Genomic DNA, 22,342 nt, shown 5'->3' with positions numbered 1-22,342 from the left:
GTTCACATTCCATCTCACACCATTACTGGCTATGTGACCCTGGGCAAGTCACTTAACCTGTCAGCTTTAGTTTTCTCATCTGTAATGGGAATAATAAGACACACTTATTTCCTTCTCTAATCTTCCATACTCTAGGTTAAATATGCCTGCCAGCAGCTAGGTAATGTGGATGAAAGGGGAGGGGAAGAGAGGTTGTGAATTAGCTGAAGTCAGGAAAACTCGAGTTCAAATCCAACCTCATATACTACCTGTGTGACCCTGGGCAAGTCACTTAACCCTGCTTGCTTCAATTTCTTCCATCTGTAAAATTTGCTGGAGAAAGAAATGGCAAACCACTCCAGTATCTTTGCCAAGAAAACCCCAAATGGGGTCATAAGAGTTGAACATAACTGAACAACAAATAGATCCAGTTCCTTCAACTAATTCTCATATGGCACGGAATCAAAGTCCTTCACCATTTGGGCTTTCTTCTGGACACTGTTACACTTCTCACTTATCTTAATCCACAGTGCTCAGAACTGAACCCTGTACTACAGATGAGATCTAACAAGAGCAGACTATGGTGAGACTATGACCAGCTTCTTAGTCATTGAAGCTAAGCCTCTCATACATGCAACTAAGGAACATGTTTTCTTTATCTTCCACATCACACCGTCTCATTGAGCTTGCAATCCACAAGGGTTGTTTTTTTTTGTTTTTGTTTTTTTTTAGAACAATGCTTTGTACCTCTTGATTTTCTTAAGTGGAAGACTTTATATTTGTCCCTACTGAATTTCATCTTACTAAATTCAGCTTATTGATTGTATAGGCTGTATTGCCTATTAAGATCTTTTGGGCACCTATCATGCAGTTAGTTATCCTTCTGTTTTGTGTCATCTGCAAACTGGATGAACATACTATCTCCCTTTAGTTCTACTATCACTTGAAGGATTACTTGTTAGTAATCAAATACTTAAAAGTTTACTGGTAAGTCATCCCAAGATATATTAGTCAGGGAATGGCTAAATGTTTGTAGAATATAAATATAAATGAATGTTACAGTGCTCTAAGAAGTAATGAATGATGAATACAGAAAAACATGGAAAAGCTACATTATGATATACAGTGAAGTAAAGAGAGCCAAGGAAACAATACACACAAAAAGCCACAAAAAAGTAAATGTGAAGAATTACCAAACAATTGAGTGACCATTGAAGAATAATAAAGAAAGATGGCCCCAAAGAAGAGACATAAGGAAATACCCCATATCCCAACCAGTCCTTTGCAAAGTCCATGAATGTGGAATATTGCATATTTTCCAGACTTTTAAAAATGTATTTATTGTTTTCAGCTAATTTTTTTTTGCCCTTCCTCGTAACATATATTCTTTCTTCTATGGGTTGGCTCTCTGAAAGGGAGAAATACCAAGAATTTAAGAGAGAGAAAAACCAAAGGCACTAATATATATATTTGAGTATTGCATTACATTATATACTGGTATTAAAAGGGCAATTTTATGTAACACAAATTCAGTTTCACATGATTGTTCCCTGTTCTATTTGTATATGGAAATGGTTTCTTCTTTTGATGCTCACTAATTTTAGAATATAAAAAATTAAGAAAAAAAGGGGTGCTAATAAATTCTTCCTCCTTTAAAAACATGACTTAAGTTTTGTAAGAGTAAATGGCTACTGTGAAGAGAAAAATCTACAACTGTTTGACAGATGTACTAGCGGACAGTAATGTAGATAGCTAAGTCAGTGTATTATAACTGGAAGATTGTAAGTCATGCTGAAAAGGTTTCAGACTGGCACAAAGTGATATTGCAAGACAAATATGGAAAAGTTCAGTGAGGCTCAAGAGCAAATGAAGAAAGTAGAGGGGCACTCAAGTTATTCAAAGACCACCTAGTAAAGAATGGAAGGGCCAGTCTTCATTGATGAAGTACCCACACTAATGTCACAGATCTCTTTAGGTGCTTAATACCACAAATTCATATATATGTACATATGTGTATACATACATACATACACAAACATATACATATGCATATGTATTGTGTACACACATATATGTATCCATTGTGCCATCTGCGTGTCTGTGTGTAGGGGCAGCTAGGTGACACAGTGGACTAAAATGCCAGGTCTGGAATCAGGAAAACCTGTATTCAAAATCAATGTCAGAAAATAGCTGTGTGACCCTGGACACATCGCTTAACTGTTTACCTCAGTTTCCTCATCTGTGAAATGAGCTGGAGAAGGAAATGACAAATCACTCCAGTATCTCTGCTAAGAAAATCTCAAAAGGAGTCTTGAAGAGTAAGACAGGACCCAAATGATAGGCAACTACATATGTGTGTATACATACATATATGTGTGTGTATGTATTACCTTACAAACACTAAAGTGCTATAAAAATGTGAGCTATTAGTATTTGAGAAATGAGTATTAGTAAGACTGTATTAGTAGAACTAGTGTTAGAGAAATTGGTACTAGTAGGTCTAGTATTAGGACTAGTACTAGTAGAATATAAGTAGGTCTCAAAAGCAGCCAGTGTTCTATATAATCAATGAATGGTTTTCTAAAGAAGTTTCTGTGTTTACCATCTATCTTTAATATTTGCAGGAATAAAGGATGACAAATATTGTTCTTTACTGATACAGACAATTTGTGTGGTTCATTTTGTTTTTATTATAAAAAACAACAAGGAACATGTACAGGCATTTTAAGAAATGATGAATACAAGACAAATCAGAACCATGGTGAGTTATTAAACCCTTTGTCTATATACAAACACTAAAATTCCCAAAGTGGAACATCATCAAATGTGAAACACATTATAGCATTATACTGTACATACAAAACATACACAGAGATCTACTAGTTATCTCTGAATCTTTTATATACATGTAATTGATACATAAAACTGCATTTAGAGTTTAGTTTTACTTCTCAGATGCCCTTTCCTGCTACAATAGGATGAAATTGAACAGTTTTACTGAACAAATGAGGAGAAAATAAGTTAAAATGAATTTCTGGCAAGAGCTTTGTGTTTTATTCTCTCCAGAAGCCCTCTAAAAACAAAAAATACAGTTTTGTAGCCCATCCCTAGGCTCAGTAACGGAAGACCTTGCTATCCAAGTCTTTTTTAGCTATATAATTCTCTATTCTTGAGTGCATAGTCCAGAAACTGTTTCGGTTCAAGAACCAATAGCATTTTCATTTTGTTAAGATTAAATTTAAAATGCCACATATATATTTTTAAAAGCCAACACTAAAAAGATACTTTCTGCAGCAAAAAGGGCAAAGTTCAAGTTTTTGTTATCTGATCATAATACAATACTTCAACCCATCATCACTTAAAACATGTCAGGCTTATGTGAAATGTATACTCAATAATCCAATAATTCTGTGAAGGACGTGCCTTCTACAATAACATCATCCCTACTTTTTCTTTTCTGCCTACCACAATAAGGAATGTCTCTGTCTTCTGCCTGGTTTTGTTGTTGGTATTGCTCTGATCATTTCTCAACTGTATCAACCAACTCTTCTGATAAAGACAAAAGGCACTTGGACAGATGCAGTGTCTTCTCCTCGGTGGTCTAGCTGAGCTCTGCTGCACACAACAAGCTGATTTCAGCCAAGCAGCTCGTAACAGCAGATGGGATACTTTTTGTGGTCACTCTTGTCCAATTTTCTAGTACCTTGGACACTTCTGCTGGATTGCTGGGACTCAAGTCACAAAGAGCGTATACAGCTGCTAACTGAATACTCCAGGGTACATCTGTAAAGAGTTTAAATCAGTCATTATTATTTAAGTTCTGGAGGAATGTATTAAGAATTTTTAGAAAATTTACATATAACAGCATATTCATATAATTTAGGTACCATGAAATAGACTTTCTTCCATAACTGAAAATTAAATAAAAAGACCAAGAGAAAAAAAAATCACAACCAATGAAAGCAGTGTGTAGTCCTAGATGGTACAACAAAATTCAAGAGGCAGTTAGGTATAGGGAGACAGAGATATACAACATCTTGAAAAGAATCAGTCAGAGGAAACTGTAGAGATACAGGAGTAATCCGGCCAAGAGTCATATCTGAAATGATCATTATTTCATAGGGAGGGAGCTATCATTTAAGATATCTGAGGGTCAGATTATAATGAGCTCCAAATATGTTTAAGGCATGAAGTTCTGTACAGTAGTTAGGCCTCAATTTCTCCACATTAAAAATAGATCATTTTTTACTGGGCTCACAGAGTAGGCAAAAGGAGTACTTTGAACTCTCAGCTCTTCTCATGAAAAACAAATATATACAAATACAAAACACAGAATCAAATATATAACAAAATTACAGTGCAGGATACCAGCACAAGGGAAAATCAGAAAGGCTTGTGATGTGCCTCTGATAGGTCAAGATCTGAGTTCTCCTTTCTCTAGTGATAAGACATCTCGATGCTAAAAGAACACTAGGAATTGAGTTTAATATCATAGCTTTGGAGAAAATTAAAATTTATTACTACAAACCTATGTGGTGTTCTTGCTGTAGAGATAAGACTTAAGATTAAGAAGTAAAATGATTTCTATAAAACAATTTTACCTTCTTCATTTGAATGTTGTATGAACATACAAATCACAGAACTGATATTTTTCACAGCAGAAGAAAATCCTTCCTTCAAACCTAATTGGCCTAAACGACCTGTAAGAAAAAAAATTTGACACATAAACGATATCTTTGGTTAAGTATTAACTATTTTGAATAAGAATCCAAAACTGTTATCTGAACAGAAATATCTGTTCATCAACTTTTCCACCATTCTTCTAAATCATCCCTTGATGTAACCTCACGTAACAGCAAACAAACCAAAATGACCACATCCACAGCTACATTTACAGTACATGGATCAACTTTCTATAAGGGAAAAAAAGATCACATAACAGACAACTGAAAATAATGCACCCATATTTTGCACCCATCCTTTCTATTGCCTTTGCAAATCATTCATGACCAGCTTAAGGTTAAATCCAATGGCCCTCTTTTCTGTTTTCTCTCTCCTTTCTCAGGCATCTGACAATGTGAACCACAATTTCTCAAGATATCATTCCTCAGACTGCTTTCTTCCTCTCTTTTACTTACTAGCACTTCCCACAGTTACTCCTTAAATGAGAGTACTGTTTAAAGTTCTATCTTTGTCTCTTCTCATTTGATTATGTTTTTACTATGGGGATCTCATTCATTCTCAGTATGTCAATTATGACCCCAATACAGATAAACCCCTAAATCTCCACCTACCACTTCTCTCCACAACTTCAGTCTTATTATTTCCAATTGTCTGATGGTCTATCTCCACCTCAAAAACTGAACTTACTTTCTCTTCCAAAAATCTGTCCCTCTCATTTTTCCAACTTCTCTTGATGGCACCAATCTCCTCCTAATAATCTTTCTAACATGGTTGTCACATTTTAATTTGTATTTATTATGAGTAATGAGTTACCTTTCTCTCATTTTGAAATACATCTTCTTTCAATATCCAACTTGAGGAATCACTTTGAACATGAAGTCTTCCTTCATAATCCCACAGATGCCATCCCCTAACCCACAACTGCTTTCTCTTTGAAAATTTAGTACTTGCCTTTCATCATAGTTATTTGTATACATGGTGCTTCCTCCTATTAGAACGTGAGCCTTTTAAAAAGCAGAGAATATGCTGTATCTGTCTTTTTAACCTCAGAATCTAAAACAACTCCTGCAACACAATAGACACCTAATGCCTGCTGAAATAAAAATGCTTTAGGACACATTTAACACATCTTTTCTTCACATGGGAGAGAATGCTTACCTTTATATGCAACTAATTGCTTTGCTAAAAGAGACTGAATTATATTCCTTGGGTTGGAGGAAATGTGTTCAGATAGGTCAAAATGGAAAAGTCTATCTTTCGCTCAATTTACTATTATGAAAATAAACCAAACTGCAAATTTATAAAGATACATGCACTTTGGCATCTCAGCATTTACTGCTTTGTCAGTTGTATATATATCATGTAGCAAACTCATTCAATGAAAAGTTAAAACTATAAAATAATATTTTCATTGATCTTTTCCAACAATTCGTATCTTTAATTTATTTAGACTGTTCTGCTGTTAGGTTGACTTAAAGAGGTCCCAACATGAGGACAGAGGTAGATATACTTGCTCAACTTTGGCAAATTTCTCTATTTGAGGTTCTTCAGTTCTCTCAAATAGGGCCCCACAGAAACAACAGACTTGCATGAAAAAGAAAAAAGAGACCCTTTGGGTTCTTACTCTACTTAAGGCTAATAACACAAAGTTTGTAGTACATATAAAATCTTATGTTGTCCTCCGTCTTATCTCTCCAAAAAGACTACCTCTCCTTGAATACAAGGCATCTTTATATTTCCTTTTCAATTAGAACAGGCTCTCAGACTGGAAGTATTTTGTCCTCTCATTTCTGACTATTGAAATATTTCTTTTCATTTAAGGCACAGTTTAAGATAACAATCCCATCATGAAATCTGTACTGATGTGCTCTCTATCTCTACCCTACATGAAAGTGATTGCTGCTTTCTCAAATATTCTTTTAAGCTCTACCCTCCATCAACAGACTAGTGAACATTCTGAACTAATTGCCCTATAAGGATCTAAAATTCAACACGTCCAAAACAGAAATCATAAGATTTTCCTCCAAATCCGCTCTTCTTCTGAACGTCTCTTTTTGTTAAGTACTGATTCTTCCAATCACACATCCTCAGCTCTTTACTCTCATTTACCCACATATTGAACCAGTTACCAAATCTTGTCATTTCTACTTCTACGATTGTTTTTTCACATATCTCACCCCCTCTCCAATCATACTGCCACTATCCTAGTTCTCATCACTTTTTATCTAGTCTATTGTAACACTATTGTAACAAGTATGCTAATTGGTCTGCCTGACTTGAGTGTCTATCTCTAATCCAACTATCATAAAGTAGTCACCCAAGTGATTTACATAATCACAAATCTGATGTCACTCTTTCACCCCTATTGAAAAACTCCTGTGGCTCCCTATACCTCTTAGATGGAATGAATACTCTTCTTTATTGGTACTTAATGCTATTAAGTGAAATTAAACTATTAAGTTATCCTTATTGTGACTCAACATGGTACCTAGCAAAAATATCAAATCGATGTTCAATTAAAATTCAAAACATGCTAAGATTAATGTGGATACACAAAGTTGAAAGAGAAACACAGTCTATTTCAGAACTCAAAAAAATCAATCTTGGACACTACTATTTTTATGTAAAAGGAAAAAAATGAACTGTCCTCTTTTCTACTCTAATAAAGGCATTAAGAGTATAAAAGTAAAGAGATTAAATATAAAAAGAGTGAATGAAGGCGTGATTATGAGTCTGCAAGTTTTTTAGGAGAGTGTAGGACCAGAGGAAAATGGTTACCTCTTTTCCAACTGGGAATGCTTGCTGGAAGAGGCAGGCTTTCATAAGCTGTATGAATGAAGGGAAGTATAAGAAATGAGTAAATGTTTAATGAGTTGTCTCTGAGAATGTGATGTGACCTGACATAAGACTCAGAAACAGGATGAGATGAATGGATGGAGAAAAGAAATGTACTTACTTGTGCTAAACAAAGCGAAAAAGTGACACATCAGAAAAGGAAACAAGTTAGTCTAAAATGCAGAACCAAAGATATAGCTCTTTAAACATCAGCATGGTTGGATTTTACATGAGGTAAAATGAAAATTTTAAGGAGAATGACAGTAAAAGTAGTAGGTAGATCAAAACCTTGCAAAACAAAGGAAAGGTTAGTGGGCACCAGGGCATAAAGAGGATTTGGCAAGGTGGTGATTACCAGCTAGAGAAGAGATAATCAGTTTGTATTTACAAAGCTGATTCCATCTAATGAATATTTATGAATAAGTTAACAATGACAGTTGAACAAATTTCACTCCTGTTGGTTTGCAGTTTGATTTAGCTTCATAACATTAAGTTGAACCAAAGATAGGTTTTTCCACACTGATCTGTTAAAGCCATTTTCCTCTAGTCTAGTAGTATTAATTTCTTTTAGGCAAAGTAGTGTGAAATAAGAATAAAAAAGAATATAGACTAAAGATGTATTTATTAGATTGCATCTCCTAAAGCAATTAGGCAGACAAGGAGATATCAAATAAATACCTGAAGGAAAATTTTCTTTATTTAAAATTTCATTCATTTTTCATTATTTTCTGTGTGTACTATTAACATAAGGAGACGGGTTCTTTTTGCTGTTCTGCTACTGAATAGAGATCTTGGACAAGCTATTTAACTTTATAAAATAAGGAGGAGATGGATTAGATTTCTAATGTGCCATGTAGTGGCTCTAAAATGCTATGATGCAAATGTCAGTTAAGGCATTTCACGAAATAGTCTTCAAATGAATATCAAAACTGAAAAAGTTCATTGAAAAACCTATTAATCTTGTATATCAACTAGAATGAATTTTCCTGTTATTCCCACTTTTTATGAAAAAATTCTCAATTATTTTTCAGTAATGTTAGCTTAAAAAAATCCTTAATCAGGATTCTACTAGTGAAATTACTAATTCAGAGAACCCATTTACGATCAGAAGATTTTTCAGTCGTTCAGTCAACAAGAATTTATCAAGTGCTTACTATGTGTCAGGTACTATGCTAAGCACTGAAGATCCAAAGGGAGGCAATGTTTCTACCTTAAAAGGACTCACATTCTAACTGAGGGAGACAACATGGAAATGATGAGACAGAGGGAAATTGGAAAGTAATCTTAGAAAGAAAGGGCTAGCAGTGGTGGGGGGTGGGGAATGGAGAGAGCTGGCAGAGGCCTCCTACAGAAGTAGAACTGGAGCTGACTCTCAAAAGCAGCTAAGGACAATGGAAGACAATGAAAAGATGAGCATTACAGGCATGGGGCATACACAGTCAGTACAAACACAAAAGACAAGAGACATACTGCCATGGATGAAGAATAGCAAGGAGGCCAGATTGTATGGATCAGAGTATGTGGAAGGGAGTAAAATATGAAGAGACTGGAAAGACAGAAAGGGGTAGGTCATGAAGGTATTTAAATATGAAAACAGGATTTCACATTTGACCTTAGAGGTGAGTGGGAGGCACTGGAGTCTAATGAATGGTCAGGTATGTACTTTAAGACCAGTTTGGCTGGTAAGTAGAGGATGGACTGGAGAGAAGGGGGGAATGACTGAGGTTGGTGACAAATTTAAATGTTATTGCAATTGTCTAAGCATAAGATGACACAGACCTGCACAAGGGTAGCAGCTGTATGAACGGAGAGAAGAGTACATGTACAAGAAATGCTGTGAAGGAAAAAAATAACAAGATATGACACCAGACTGAATATGTATGTGGGGTGACCAAGAGTGAAGAATCCTGGATGACACCAAGGCTCTGAGCCTGGGTGACTGGGAGGATAGTGGTGTTCTTGAAAGTAATGGCAAAAGTGTAAAGAGTTTGGAAAAAAAAAAAGTCTGAAGGAAAAGATGAGTTTTATTTAGAACACAGTTGAATTTGATATGTCTACAGGATATCCATACAAAATGTACAAAAGGGAGTTGGTGATTTGGGTCTAGAGTTTGGAAGAAGGATTAGTGCTAGATGTGGAGATCTGGGATTCATCTACATAGAGATGATAGTTATTCCATAGTTATATCTGGTTATTATGACCTGGATGAAGATATAGCAAGAGACTGAGAAGTGGTCAGATGGGTAAGACGACAACCAGAAAAAAGAGCAGTGTTGTAAAAACCCAGAGATGACAGTGTCAGGATTGAGAAGGTGATCAGCAATATCAAACATTGAAAAGAATTTAAGAATGATGAGGATGAAGAAAAGGCCATTAGACTTTGCAATTAAGAAATCAATGGTAACTTTGGAGAAAACGACTGCAGTAGTATCAGCGAGGAAGCCAAACTGGAAAGGGTTAACAGAGTGAGAGGAAATAAAGTAGAGACTTTGACTGAAGGCAGACATCTCAAGGTTAGCCACAAAAAGGTGATAGCTAGATAACTAGCAGGAATGGACCACTCAAGTGATAATCTGTAGAGAGGAATATCACAAAAATCTAAATCAGTGTCTACTACATTCTACTGAGAAGAGAAGGTGACTGACAGTGTTGGGAGACAAAGTGGTCAAGAAAGATGACTAAGAAAAAGCCATGAGATTCAGCAATTAAGAGAATGAAATCAAGGGTACACAGTGGAAAGTTTGCCTTGGCAAAAATGAAGCCATCTCTGTATGTAAGACAGGAGAGAAGACAGTGGGAAAAGATGCTTGAGTGATGCAAGAATAAATGGAGGGGAGAAGAAACACAATTTCACAGATTTTTCCAGCTCTATTCAGCAGCACACTATTCAGGAGTGGATATGGATAGCAGAAGCGATCCAAGGTTGCAGTTTGCAAAGATGGTCAGTGACAGGATAAAAGGCTATGAAATGAAATGGAAAAGGACCTGAGGGATTACACAATTCAACCCTTGTTTTAAGTATGAAGAAAAATGAGGTGTAGCAATTTAAGACCTGGATAGAACCCAGGTCTTGATTCCAAATTCAGTGCCCTTCATACCAAATAAAATGAATTTGTACTTTCTAATGCTACTGTTTTTGAACCCACAGTCCTTAACAATTTCATCATTTGCTAACCAAGTTCTTTGGTGAATATCAGTCTAGACTCCACGAAGTACAAGTTAGCCAGTGTTCCTTCTTAGGAGAATTATTATTTAAAATATTTATTTCCCACTTTTTTTGTCTCCAGGCTTGCTTTCTTTGAGATCAGTAAAACCAGCAAAACTAATCAGTTTTTCTCCTTTCATTTCTTAACTTTACAATCTGGCTTAGCACTTCATTATTCAAATGAAACCACTCTTAACAATGTAACCAATGTCACATATTTACTAAATCTGATGACTTTTTCTTTGTTTCCTTCACATCCCTAAATGATATGTCGATTCTGACCACACTCTTTTTTTCTAGATACTCACTTTATTATCAGGTCTTCAAGACATGGCTCTCTTGGTTATCCTCCTAGTTGTGTGTCTGCCTGCTTCTGCTTTGTCTCCTTTGCTGAACCACCATATCTCCCTTTCTCAAAGTGTGTGTGTGTGTGTGTGTGGGGTGGGGGGGGGGGGGGGGGGTGTGCGCGTGCGTGTGTATATGTGTGAATGTATCCATGTATTTATCCACAATCAATATATCTACATACCTAGCCCTACTCTTTTCACTAAGTAATAAAGCAGAAATGACCAAACTCCTATTTCACATTTCCACCTAAAGGTCCTGTAGCTACCCCCAAACTCAACTACTTTAAAACAGAACTCATTATCTTTTCTCTTAAACTCACTCTTCTGATCATCTATTATTTCTGTGGACATACCACTTTCTTTCCAGTTACTCAGGTATATAACAGTGTTTGCCTGTCCCCTAACTCCTCTAAATACCTCAGTTGGTCTCCTTTTCTCAAGTTTCTCCCCAGTCCATCTACCACACAGTTGCCAAGATAATTTTTCCTAAATTTTTCCTGTGCAGGCCATTCCTTTGAGGTCTTATTTTTGCCTCTAGACTCAAATATAAACTCCTCTGTCTGGAATGTTAAGGCTCTTCATAACTACTTCTAACCTATTTCTAGCCTTACACTACTCCCCTTCACATAATCCAGCCAACCTAACCTTATAAAAATTACTCACACATTATATTCTATGTGTGTGTTCATCCTTCATTGCTGAAGAAGACCATGCCATCAGAGAAACAATGACATGACTTGCACTTGACTTTGTTTTCAGTGAGTGAGGGCTGTGCAAGGTTACCAGCTTCGCTTCTGCTCCAGGACCATCTGAATCCAGTGACCAGATATTCATCAGGATGACTGGAGATGACCCATGATGAGGCAATTAGGGTTAAGTGACTTGCCCAAGGTCACACAGCTAATGAGTATCAAGTATCTGAGGTGAGATTTGAACTCAGGCTTCCCGACTCCTGCACTGGTGCTCTATCCACTGCACCACCTTATACTCTATATCCCATTTCAATGCCTCTGCATGGACTATGTTGCATACCTAGACTGCACTTCTACCTCTGCTTCATAAAAGCCCTCTGTTTTAAAGATACAACTAAAATGCTACCTTCTAGAGGAAGGCTTTCCTGATTTTTCCTCAAACTCCTAAATCTGCTATTGTCTTCCCTCTCAAACTACCTTGTATTTTACTATCTTACATTTATTTGTATTTTCTTTGTATTTACTCTGTGTATAGATCTCAGGAACATGCACACCTGTTATCTTCTCCATTAGAATATAAATGCCTTAAGAGCAGACTGTTTCATTCTTGGTATCCCCAAGTATCTGGCACATGGGTAGGTGCTTATGCTTAGTCATTGAGAATCTCTAGTTTTCTTCAAAATTCAGGTCAAGGACCAGCTCCTGATCCCTCTAGGTTCAGTGCTTTTCCCCATAAAATTGTCATGTATTTATTTTGTGTTTATTTAATATATAATGTTGCTTCATCTGATTGCATGTGAGCTCCCTAAGCAAAGGGACTATTTGTTTTTTGTTAGGACCATAGTATGTAATATATGTGTGTGAGTATGTGTGGTAATACATGTACTTGACTGTTAGGACATATTCATCGATTCCCTCTTATTTTATCTTCAATAAAGACAGACAGCAGTTGGTTATCATTTTTATACAAAAGTTATTCATTTTCTATTACAAATTTTGTTCCCTCGCTATCATCATTTATCTTATCATTTTGTCTTTTTTTAAATTTTTTGGTTCATGACCCTTAGACTTAGTCTTTCTTTATTCTCTGCATTCCTCACAGAATTAAAATTTTTCAAGTACCAATTTTAGTTCTCTCTTTTAAATAGTTTATTACTTCCTTATAGAGCTTGCCCTCTTCCTTCCACCCTCTTCCTTTTTTTCTGTTGCCTTTCACTCTTGGAAAAATACTAATTCCTGCAAGAGATAAAGAAGATATTCCCTCACAGTAAGATTCGTCCAATGTCCCTGATTGTGAAGTTCATTATTGACATATGCTCACCCCCTTGGCCATTTTTTCCTATTGGCCTCAAAATGTTTTCCCTGAGATCAGGTCTTCCCACTCTTCCGTGTGTGAGCTGTTTCCAGTAGCTCTGACTTTCCTTTTCCTGAGGCAGGAGGAGTAAGTGATCTCTCCCAGCACAGAAAACTCATTGTAGGATACCCATCTCCCTTTTAAAAAATTCCCTCTTCTAATCTTCAGGAGTATTCATTAGTATTAGTAGGCATTAGTATTCATCTCCTCCCAACACTGAAACAATGTTTCTGTCTTTGTTCTCCCTTTTCTAATTCCTCCCTTTACCTCTTGGCCCAGTTTCCTGTAAGTTTTTTTTCTTTTTAAGAAACTACAGGAATTATTGTCCCTTCATGTAGAGATAAGAAAGCATGGGAAATGAAATATGTTTTAGAAACGTAAACATACTAATTAATCCTGACAGCTTAAACATCTTAAAAACAAAAGCCAATGAAACAATACACCCTAAAGTAACTTAAGTTTAGAAACAACTTACATTAATTAGATCTTGTGCTAAAAAGAAAAATCACATGAAAGACAACAAATGCTAACATAAGCAAAAACTCACCAATTAGTCTGAGTATCAATGCTACAATAATATCTGGAGTGTATTCGATGTTCAAATGTCCTTTCCTGTGCTTTATCCATTTATCCATGATAGGCCATAGCTCTTTACTATGAAATCAAGAGAAAATGAAAGCATGAACCCTCCAAAATTTGCCAAATCAAGAATCTACCTTAAATAGATAATAAGTTAAAAATTACCCTAAAATGTCACTGGTTACAATAGTTGGTAAAAGTACTTTCTTCTGAGGAAGAACTTAGCAGACTAAGCTAAGTTTACCTTGGTCCCTTGTACTTCCCTCTCTAATGCTAACATACTCTTTACTTACCATTGTTAGGTTACATTAAAGGTTGCAGCATGGTTGCCTAAAAACACAAGTGCAGTGTAAACTATGCAATGAAACTATTTTCAAGTAGGCAAAAACTGAATTCAAATAATTTGAAATGAACATAAAATGCTCACTACTTCACAGAACAAACTCTTAATGTAAAGAAGTACTTCCCTGGTTTACTGATTTTATAAAGTTTGAATTTCTTTATACAAAATGCACAATAAGCAGGATCCATCTTATTATATTTCCTGGAGAAGAGTTTATTATCCATACAGAATGATCAACAAGACAACAAGTATTTAATAAGTGCCTACTAATGTGTCAGACACTGGGCTAACACAATACATAGTAAGAAGGGGCATTACACTACTCTAAAAATTATTTTTGTCTATGAAGCAACTTTCAACTGAGAGAGATTACTGATTTTATCAGTTTTATTTCTATTATTGAGCAAAACAATACTATACCTTATGATATTATCATGTGTCCAAACCCATTTCTGATGAGAGCAAAGTAGATCAATGGCAAATATATATTCCCACAAGTCATCATTTAGGTCTTCGCCAAATTTTTCACTTAAGTGAAATTCCATTTTAGGACAAAATTGTATTGTCAAAAGCAGCTGGGAGATCATCATGCTAACATCTAAGGAGGAAGTCTGGGAAATGGAAAAATACAATAAAATTTAAGAGATGCAGAGATATCACAACATATGACAATTTTGAGGCTATTACTTCCAAAGCATCTGAGTAATGGCTAGATGATCGATCAATCATTTGATTAAGAGTCCCTACATTCTCATTTCATAAAAAGAATAATCTTAAAATAGGAATAATGTTCCCTTCTGCTCACTATAAATTAATTTTAGTATAAGTAAACAATTTAATTTCCCCCTCCAACTCCCCCACTCCCTGCTATTATAGTGACAACACAATCTAATGATATTTGAAAACTTTTTTTCCCCTTACAAAAGCAGTAGAAACTGATCCAGACAAGATTCTACCGCAATATGACTTCTACCCAATGTAAAATACTGAGGTTTAAATATTTTATCTTAAAGAATACTCCTTATAGATACTAACCCACTTATGGTTCCAGCTTATATTTAATCCATTTGTAATCTCACTGAACTACCCTCTTTAATACATACTGAACTAGACTTAGTCGCTTAATATTATAAGTTTTAAAAAATTCTTTTAAAGTTTAGTTCTATAATGGTTTCATTCCATAATCAAGATTGATTCTAGTAATCTCAGCACCTTTTAAGTAGCTATTTTTCACCAGAAAACATTTGAAGGCAGAATACTTTAAAAAGAATGAGAACATAATGTGTTTATAGGAAAATCATGCTTGTATTTTGCACAATTTTTCTGGTTCAGAATGATCTACATATGGTTATCCCAACTAACATTATTTTATAATCATTTTGTCACTACATGACAATTCCACTATCAGGCTGCAAAAATCTGGTATAAAAATGGTTGTCCATTTACACTATTATCCCTTTCAAACTGATCCCTCCAAAGTAGTTTTGCTTAAAATAATGTTTTTGAGGACCAAATAATGACAGTAATTGAGACAAGTCTATATAGATTCATTTCTGTTATGACCCTACCAAGACCTCCTTATGATGCACTGATCATATTCATAAGACTTTATTGGCTTTCACCAATGACTATAATTTTCATTAGGGCTGTTGTGAAATTTAACCTGGCAAAGCTGCTTGTGTTTATCCTTGTTTCTAAGTTAGAATTTTATGCTAAATCTACATTAGATGTACTGGGAACCTTAATGAGTCAGTTAAATGAGCAAAACGTTAAGCTGTGAGCACATTTATCAAAATAGGCTAGCAAATGCATTTTTAGCTAGGTCATGTGTTTATCTTCAGAATAAGGCCAGGAACTGGTTCAAGAAAACATCTAGAACCTTAATTTTATATTCATAGATTCTGAATGAAACCATTACAGAACTAAATTTGAAAAGAATTTTTAAACAATCAATAAACCAAAGGAAAATACAAACTGGTGCTTAATTTTATGTGTCTCCAGTGAGAATGGCTGAATTGCCAGCAAGAAAGGAGATAAAACGTGTTTAAGCATCACAATTTTTTTTATCATCTAAAATGACTTAAGTCAATGGTTTTCTAAATGTGAGTTCCTTTCCCAAAGACAAATTGACCAATCCCTGGAGAAATCAATCATATTATTCTTGACAACCTCACAATACATGAAAACAGAAGACAAAAGAAAGTTGCCTCTAACTGAAAACATGCTCACAGATTTTCTATGGAAAGGAAAATGGAGGAATTAGCTGAACTTCTTCACAGGATCACAAATATAAAGATAGAAGGGACCTTAGTTTTACTGTTTAAATAGTTCACTGTACTACCTCATAACTATCATACTAGATAGCATAACAGAAAAGGAAAGTGACAAATGTTGGTGAGGATGTGGAAAAGTGAGAACACTCACTCAATGCACTCCTGGCATAGTTGTGAATTGGTCCAATCATTCTGGAAACCAATTTGGAACTCTGGCCAAAAGTTAAAGCCCTTTAAAACTGTACATAGCCTTTGACCCAGCAATATCACTACTAGGTCTGTATCCCAAAGAGATAAAAGAAAAAGGATCTATATGTACAAAAATATTTGTTGTAGCTCTTTTCATAGCTGCAAAGAAATGGAAATGATCAATTGGGGAAAAGCCAGAACAAGTTGCAGTACATGATTGTAATGGAATACAACTGTGTTATAAGAAATGATGAGTGGGATGGTTTCAGAAAAACCTGGAAAGATTTATATGAACTGATGCAGAGTGAAGTGAGCAGAATCATGAGAACACTGTACACAGTAACAAAAAATACTGTAATGATAATTAACTGTGAACGAATTAGCCACTGATGAAGACAATGATCCAAGACAATTTCAAAGATTTTGATGAAAATAATCTGCAGAGAGAATTGGTGAACCCTGAATACAAACTAAAGCATACTTTTTTCACTTTCTTTTTCTAGTTTTCTTTGGGGGTGGGGGGACTGGGGAGAAAGAGGAAGCAACATGTCTAACATGGATAAAGGTTTTGCTTGACTTCACAAGTATAAGTGATATAATACCACTTGTTTTCTCAAAGGGTAGGAGAGAGGCTGGAAGAACAGAATTTGGAACCCAAAATTTTTATCAATGAATGTTGAAAATAAATTTAAAAAAAAAATAGAAAAAATCACAGGAGACACAACTAAGCAGTTACTTCAAGGACATTTAAAGGATAAAACTGGAAGGACAAGGTCCTCTAAATGCTCCTGCTCATAAATGATACTGTGCCTACTGCATCAAGTCCCAGATAACTGCAAAACTTCTCAACAAAGCTGTTTGACCTAACTTTTCTTCAAAGGATAAAAAACAAGTGGATGAGGAATGTTTATTGTCCATCCCACTGAGTTAGTTTTATCAGCATACAGGTCCAGAAATGAAGAGTAAGTAGGTTGGATTTTTCCTTACAAAAACTGCATAAGGGGAATCTTTGTACTACTAAAGTTTTTCTGTTGAAGCTGTATATCTGTAAGCCAAAGAATACTACAATATAAAAAACAGATGTTGAAGATTAGTCTAAGAGAAATGAAGTCTATTATGGATGTGCGTAGGCTGCAATACAAACAAGAGAGGAGTCATAAAATATGTCATCAGAAGAATGTGTGACAGTAAAAAATAATCATGGGCCAATTACATGGTAATACAAAGGAAAACAGAATGACAGAATATCTGGATTGTCTAGAGTACATGAAACAAGATGTGAGCTAAGTCTCAAGTATGTGAGGGAAACTTCAAGATATTAGTGGACCTTCCATGATGATCGTTTTGCAGAACATGGATAAAAAGAATCACACGGCATGGGGATGCCAAGAGGGATAAAAGATCTCTGTTATTGTTGGAAGCAGCCATACTAATAACTGGAAGTAGTTATTCTATATAGTACCAAAAAATATATTAACACAAATAATTTTGGGATACTGCAAAAGCAGTTCTTAGGGGAAGTTTTATATCTTTGAATGCCTATGTGAATAAAATAGAGAAAGAGGAGATCAATAAATTGGGAATGCAGCTGATAAAGCTTGAAAGAGAACAAATTGAAAATCCCCAAGTAAATACCAAATTAGAAATACTGAACACCAAAAGATTAATAAACTTGAAATTAAAAACTGAACTAATAAAGCTAAGAGTTGGTTTTACGAAAAAAACATTAAAATTGATAAACTTTTGGTCAATTTGATTAAAAAAAAAGAAGAAAACCAAATTACCAATATCAAAAATGAAAAGGGTGAACTCAGCTCCAATGAGGAGGAAATTAAAACAATAATTAGAAATTACTTCGCCCAACTTTATGCCCAAAAATTCGACAATCTAAATGACATGGATGATTATTGTTAAATAAATGACCCAGATTAACAAAAGAGGAAGTTGAATACTTAAACAACCCCATCTCAGAAAAAGAAATTGAACAAGCCATTAATGAATTCCCTAGGAAAAAATCTCCAGGGCCAGATGAATTCACAAGTGAATTTTTTTTTATTTAATTTATAAGTCAGGAATTTATTACCTCAAGAGGTAACACAGGTTGACACTATAGACAGGAAAACAGGTGAACTTGTGTTTGACAGATCCAGCAAGGGTTATTAAGAAAGACCAGGTGTTCTGAGGCCCCAACATAGACCTCTGGGAGGTTGATGCCAAAGACATGAGTGCCATCTAACTTCTTCCTTCCAGGGCTCTTCAGCAAACTGCTTCTCATTCTCTTCTGCAGGCTTTGGAAAAATTAGGGAGTCAGACCCTATCACAGACCAGACTTGACAGACCGGATGGAGTATCAAGGCTTTTGGATCCAGGCCATCTTCCTAACTTGTGTGGTTTCATAAATTCTCCTGCTCCATCATCCAACATGAGGGGAGCATCTCTGCAGCTCTAAGCAGCAAATAGGCTATATACAAAAAAGTGAAGAGACCTGCAGCTGGAATGAAGTGAGAGGTACTGTAGCTGTCCATGGTGCTGAGGAAGCTTCTGTGGAACAGGTACCTCACTTGAATCGAAGATGGCCCTTCCTGCTGGAAAGATTTTCTTAAGAGTGATAAAACAAGGAATCCTTCTGAGAACTTGTTAACTTTTTTTCTTAAATCTAATAACAAAACAAAACCGACCACAATAAGGTTTACTCAGAGTCTGTGCTGAACTCCCTATGCACCAAGCCCAGATTTATCCAACAGCAACATCAGTAACATTTGAGAAAAGATGTGGATATACTGAGGAGGGTAGGGGTTCCTGGGGATGTCTGTGAGCCAACCAAGGCCAGTCAGAATGGGAGCTCTGCGGTTGCACCCCTACTCACTGGCAAATTTCCTTTTTCAGAACTGACCCTGAATCCAAGCTTTCCATCAACAACCTCCCTTTAGTGCAACATGACTGGATCCAGGTTCAGAAAAAGGCAGAGGACAACACGAAGTTCAGACCTCGTAATACACACTCCACGGTTTCATTCAGGTCTTTGAATACTCAAGCCAATTACAATAAAGAAAAACGTACACCTAAAGAAGTGAATAAGCTGGGGAAAAATACAAAAGAAACAATTTTTTTCACTTAAAGAAAAAAATTCTCATTATAATTAATATCCCACATAAGAAAAAGTGGGATAGGAAAAAAAAACCTTAATTTTTTTTATATGGCTTTTATGTATCTCTCCTCATTTTATATGCACAATTTATTTGGGTAATACTGCTTCCTATGGCAGAATATCTGAAAGTAAAAACAAACACCATGAAGGAAAAAAGTATTAACAAAGAAAGATTCAAAGGTGGTCTTCAGGGAGAGTAGAAAATAGTCAGAAAACTTAACCCAAATGCTTCAATTCAGCTCCTAGGCCTGGGAAGCCAGGGCAGGCATCAGTAAAAGAAGACCGTGTGGAGGAAAGTCCCGCTGCTTTTCTCCTCAAATTCCTGTAACAGCTCATCAATCTCGTTCTCCATGTCTTCTGTGTGTTGTATACACTGACAGAGCTCACAAATGAGGAAGGCTCCCAGGGTGGCTTCCTCGTGGTTGTCCTGAATGTCCACATTAATCACATGCACCAGCTGGCAGGTCTCTTGTTCTCTGGATTTTAAATATTCTACTACCTGGTCATGGACTCTCTCTCTTCACAGGTGAGGATGAGATCAAACAAATCTTTACAGTTCTAGAATCTTTCTGGCTGGGGCTTGATTCTCTTATTTCTGTCCAACATGTGCAAAATATTATTCTGTGTATAGAGTTGTCTTTCCTAAGAAGATCATTGTACATTTGATCATATGTTGTTTTGAAATCGTAAACATTTGGCTTCTCTGGTGCTGGTCCTGGAAGTTTCACGTGAGTTTCTATTCCAAAGGATCTGACACTGAATCATCATTTGTTGAGGATGTTGTGTGCCTCCATGCTCCGGTTCTGGTTACTCGAGCACACCATGGCCACTAGCAGCGGCAATGATGGCATGATGGCTGTGGTGGCGATGACAAAGGGATGCCACTGGCAGCGAGGGCCTCGTGCGTCTCTCCCGTTCCAGGAACTGGCAGATGTCGTGACAGCAGCTGCCTCAGCATGAGCAAAATGGCGGCAGCGCCCACAGCCAGATTGACCCAAGCCCACAAGTGAATTCTATCAAACATTTAAAAAACAGTTAATTCCAATACTATACAGACTATCTGGGAAAACTGGGGAAGAAGGAGTCCTCACAAATTCTTTTTATGATACAAATATGATCTTGATACCTAAACCAGGAAGAGCCAAAACAGAGAAAGAAAATTATACACCAATTTCTCTAATGAACTACAGATGCAAAAATTTTAAATAAGATATTAGCAAAAAGAATACTGTAGCTTATCATGAGAATAATACATTATGATCAGGTAGGATTCATACCAGGAATGCAGGACTGGTTCAATATTAGGAAAACTATAGCATTATCGATCATACCAACAACAAACCTAACAGAAACCACATGATTATCTCAATAGATGCAGAAAAAACTTTGGACAAAATACAACACCTATTCCTATTAAAAATATCGGAGAGCACAGGAATAAATGGAACTTTCCATAAAATAATAAGCAGTACCTACCTAAAACTTTCAGCAAGCATTATATGCAATGGAGATAAACTAGATGCATTTCCAATAAGATCAGGGGTTAAACAAAGATGTCCATTATCACCACTATTATTCAATACAGTACTAGAAATGTTAGCTGTAGCAATTAGAGAAGATAAAGAAACTAAAAGAATTAGAATAGGCAAAGAAGAAACTAAGTTATCACTCTTTACAGATGACATGATGATACACTTAGAGAATCCCAGAGATTCAAGTAAAAAACTACTTGAAATAATAAACAACTTTGGCAAAGTGGCAGGTTACAAAATAAACCCACACAAATCATCTGTATTTCTATACATTACTAACAAAGCCCAACAGCACGAGATAAGAAAGAGAAATCCCATTTAAAGGTATAGTAGACACTATATTCAGGAGTCTACCTGTCAAAACAAATCTAGGAACTATACGAGCACAATTAAAAGACACTTTTCACACAAATAAAATCAGATCTAAGTAAGTGGAAAAACATCAGTTGCTCATGGGTAGGCCGAGCCAATATAATAAAAATGACAGTTCTACCTAAGTTAATTTACTTATTTAGTGCAATACCAATCAAACTATCAGGTAATTATTTTCTAGAACTGGAAAAAATGCCACAATTCATCTGGAAGAACCAAAGGTCCAGAATATCATGGGGACTAATGAAAAGAAATGCTAGGGAAGGTGGCCTAGCTCTACCAGATGTCAAATTGTATTATTTAGTAGCAATTATCAAAACCACTTGGTACTTGCTAAGAAACAGAAGGAATAGGGTAGGTACTCAAGACACAGTAGACAATGAACATAGCAATCTACTGTTTGATAAACCCAAGGACTACAGCTTCTGGGATAAGAACTCATTGTCTGACAAAAATTGCTGGGAAAACTGGGTAACAGTGTGGCAGAAACTAGGTACAGACCAATGCCTGACACCATACACACCAATAAAGCCCAAGTGAGTACATGATCTAGGCATAAAGACTGATACTATAAACAAATTAATGGAGCAAGGAATAGTATATTTATCAGATTTATGGAGAAGAGTTTTTGACTAAACAAGAGATAGAAAGCATTATGAAGTGCAAAATGGATAATTTTGATTACATTAAATTGAAAAGTTTTTGCACAACAAAACCCAATGCAACCAAGATTAGGAGGAAAGCAGAAAACTGGGAAAGAATTTTTCCAACTAGTATCTGGGATAAAGGCCTCTTTACTAAAATACAGAGC

At 35.8% G+C, this 22,342-nt stretch overlaps 1 protein-coding gene and 1 pseudogene across 2 annotated transcripts in view; both read right to left on the bottom strand.

The window, feature by feature from the left end:
* Positions 1-2,645: 2,645 nt before the first annotated feature.
* Positions 2,646-22,342, bottom strand: part of ICE1 (interactor of little elongation complex ELL subunit 1) — a 75,266-nt gene continuing 55,569 nt past the window's right edge. For both annotated transcript variants that reach the window (XM_072605383.1, XM_072605382.1), the window contains 4 exons: positions 14,438-14,628; positions 13,643-13,749; positions 4,581-4,679; positions 2,646-3,762 (listed from right to left, as the gene is read on the bottom strand). In XM_072605383.1, coding sequence (XP_072461484.1) covers positions 3,581-3,762; positions 4,581-4,679; positions 13,643-13,749; positions 14,438-14,628 — 579 coding nt within the window. In that variant the 3' untranslated portion in view covers positions 2,646-3,580. The remainder of the gene's footprint in view (positions 3,763-4,580; positions 4,680-13,642; positions 13,750-14,437; positions 14,629-22,342) is intronic.
* Positions 19,812-20,630, bottom strand: LOC140501586 (RNA polymerase II subunit A C-terminal domain phosphatase SSU72 pseudogene; annotated as a pseudogene).

This window comes from Notamacropus eugenii, chromosome 4 (assembly GCF_028372415.1).
Source record: "Notamacropus eugenii isolate mMacEug1 chromosome 4, mMacEug1.pri_v2, whole genome shotgun sequence".
Taxonomy (NCBI): Eukaryota; Metazoa; Chordata; class Mammalia; order Diprotodontia; family Macropodidae; genus Notamacropus; species Notamacropus eugenii.
The sequence above is the reverse complement of the archived record's forward strand: the minus strand, read 5'-3'. Positions and strand labels throughout refer to the sequence as shown.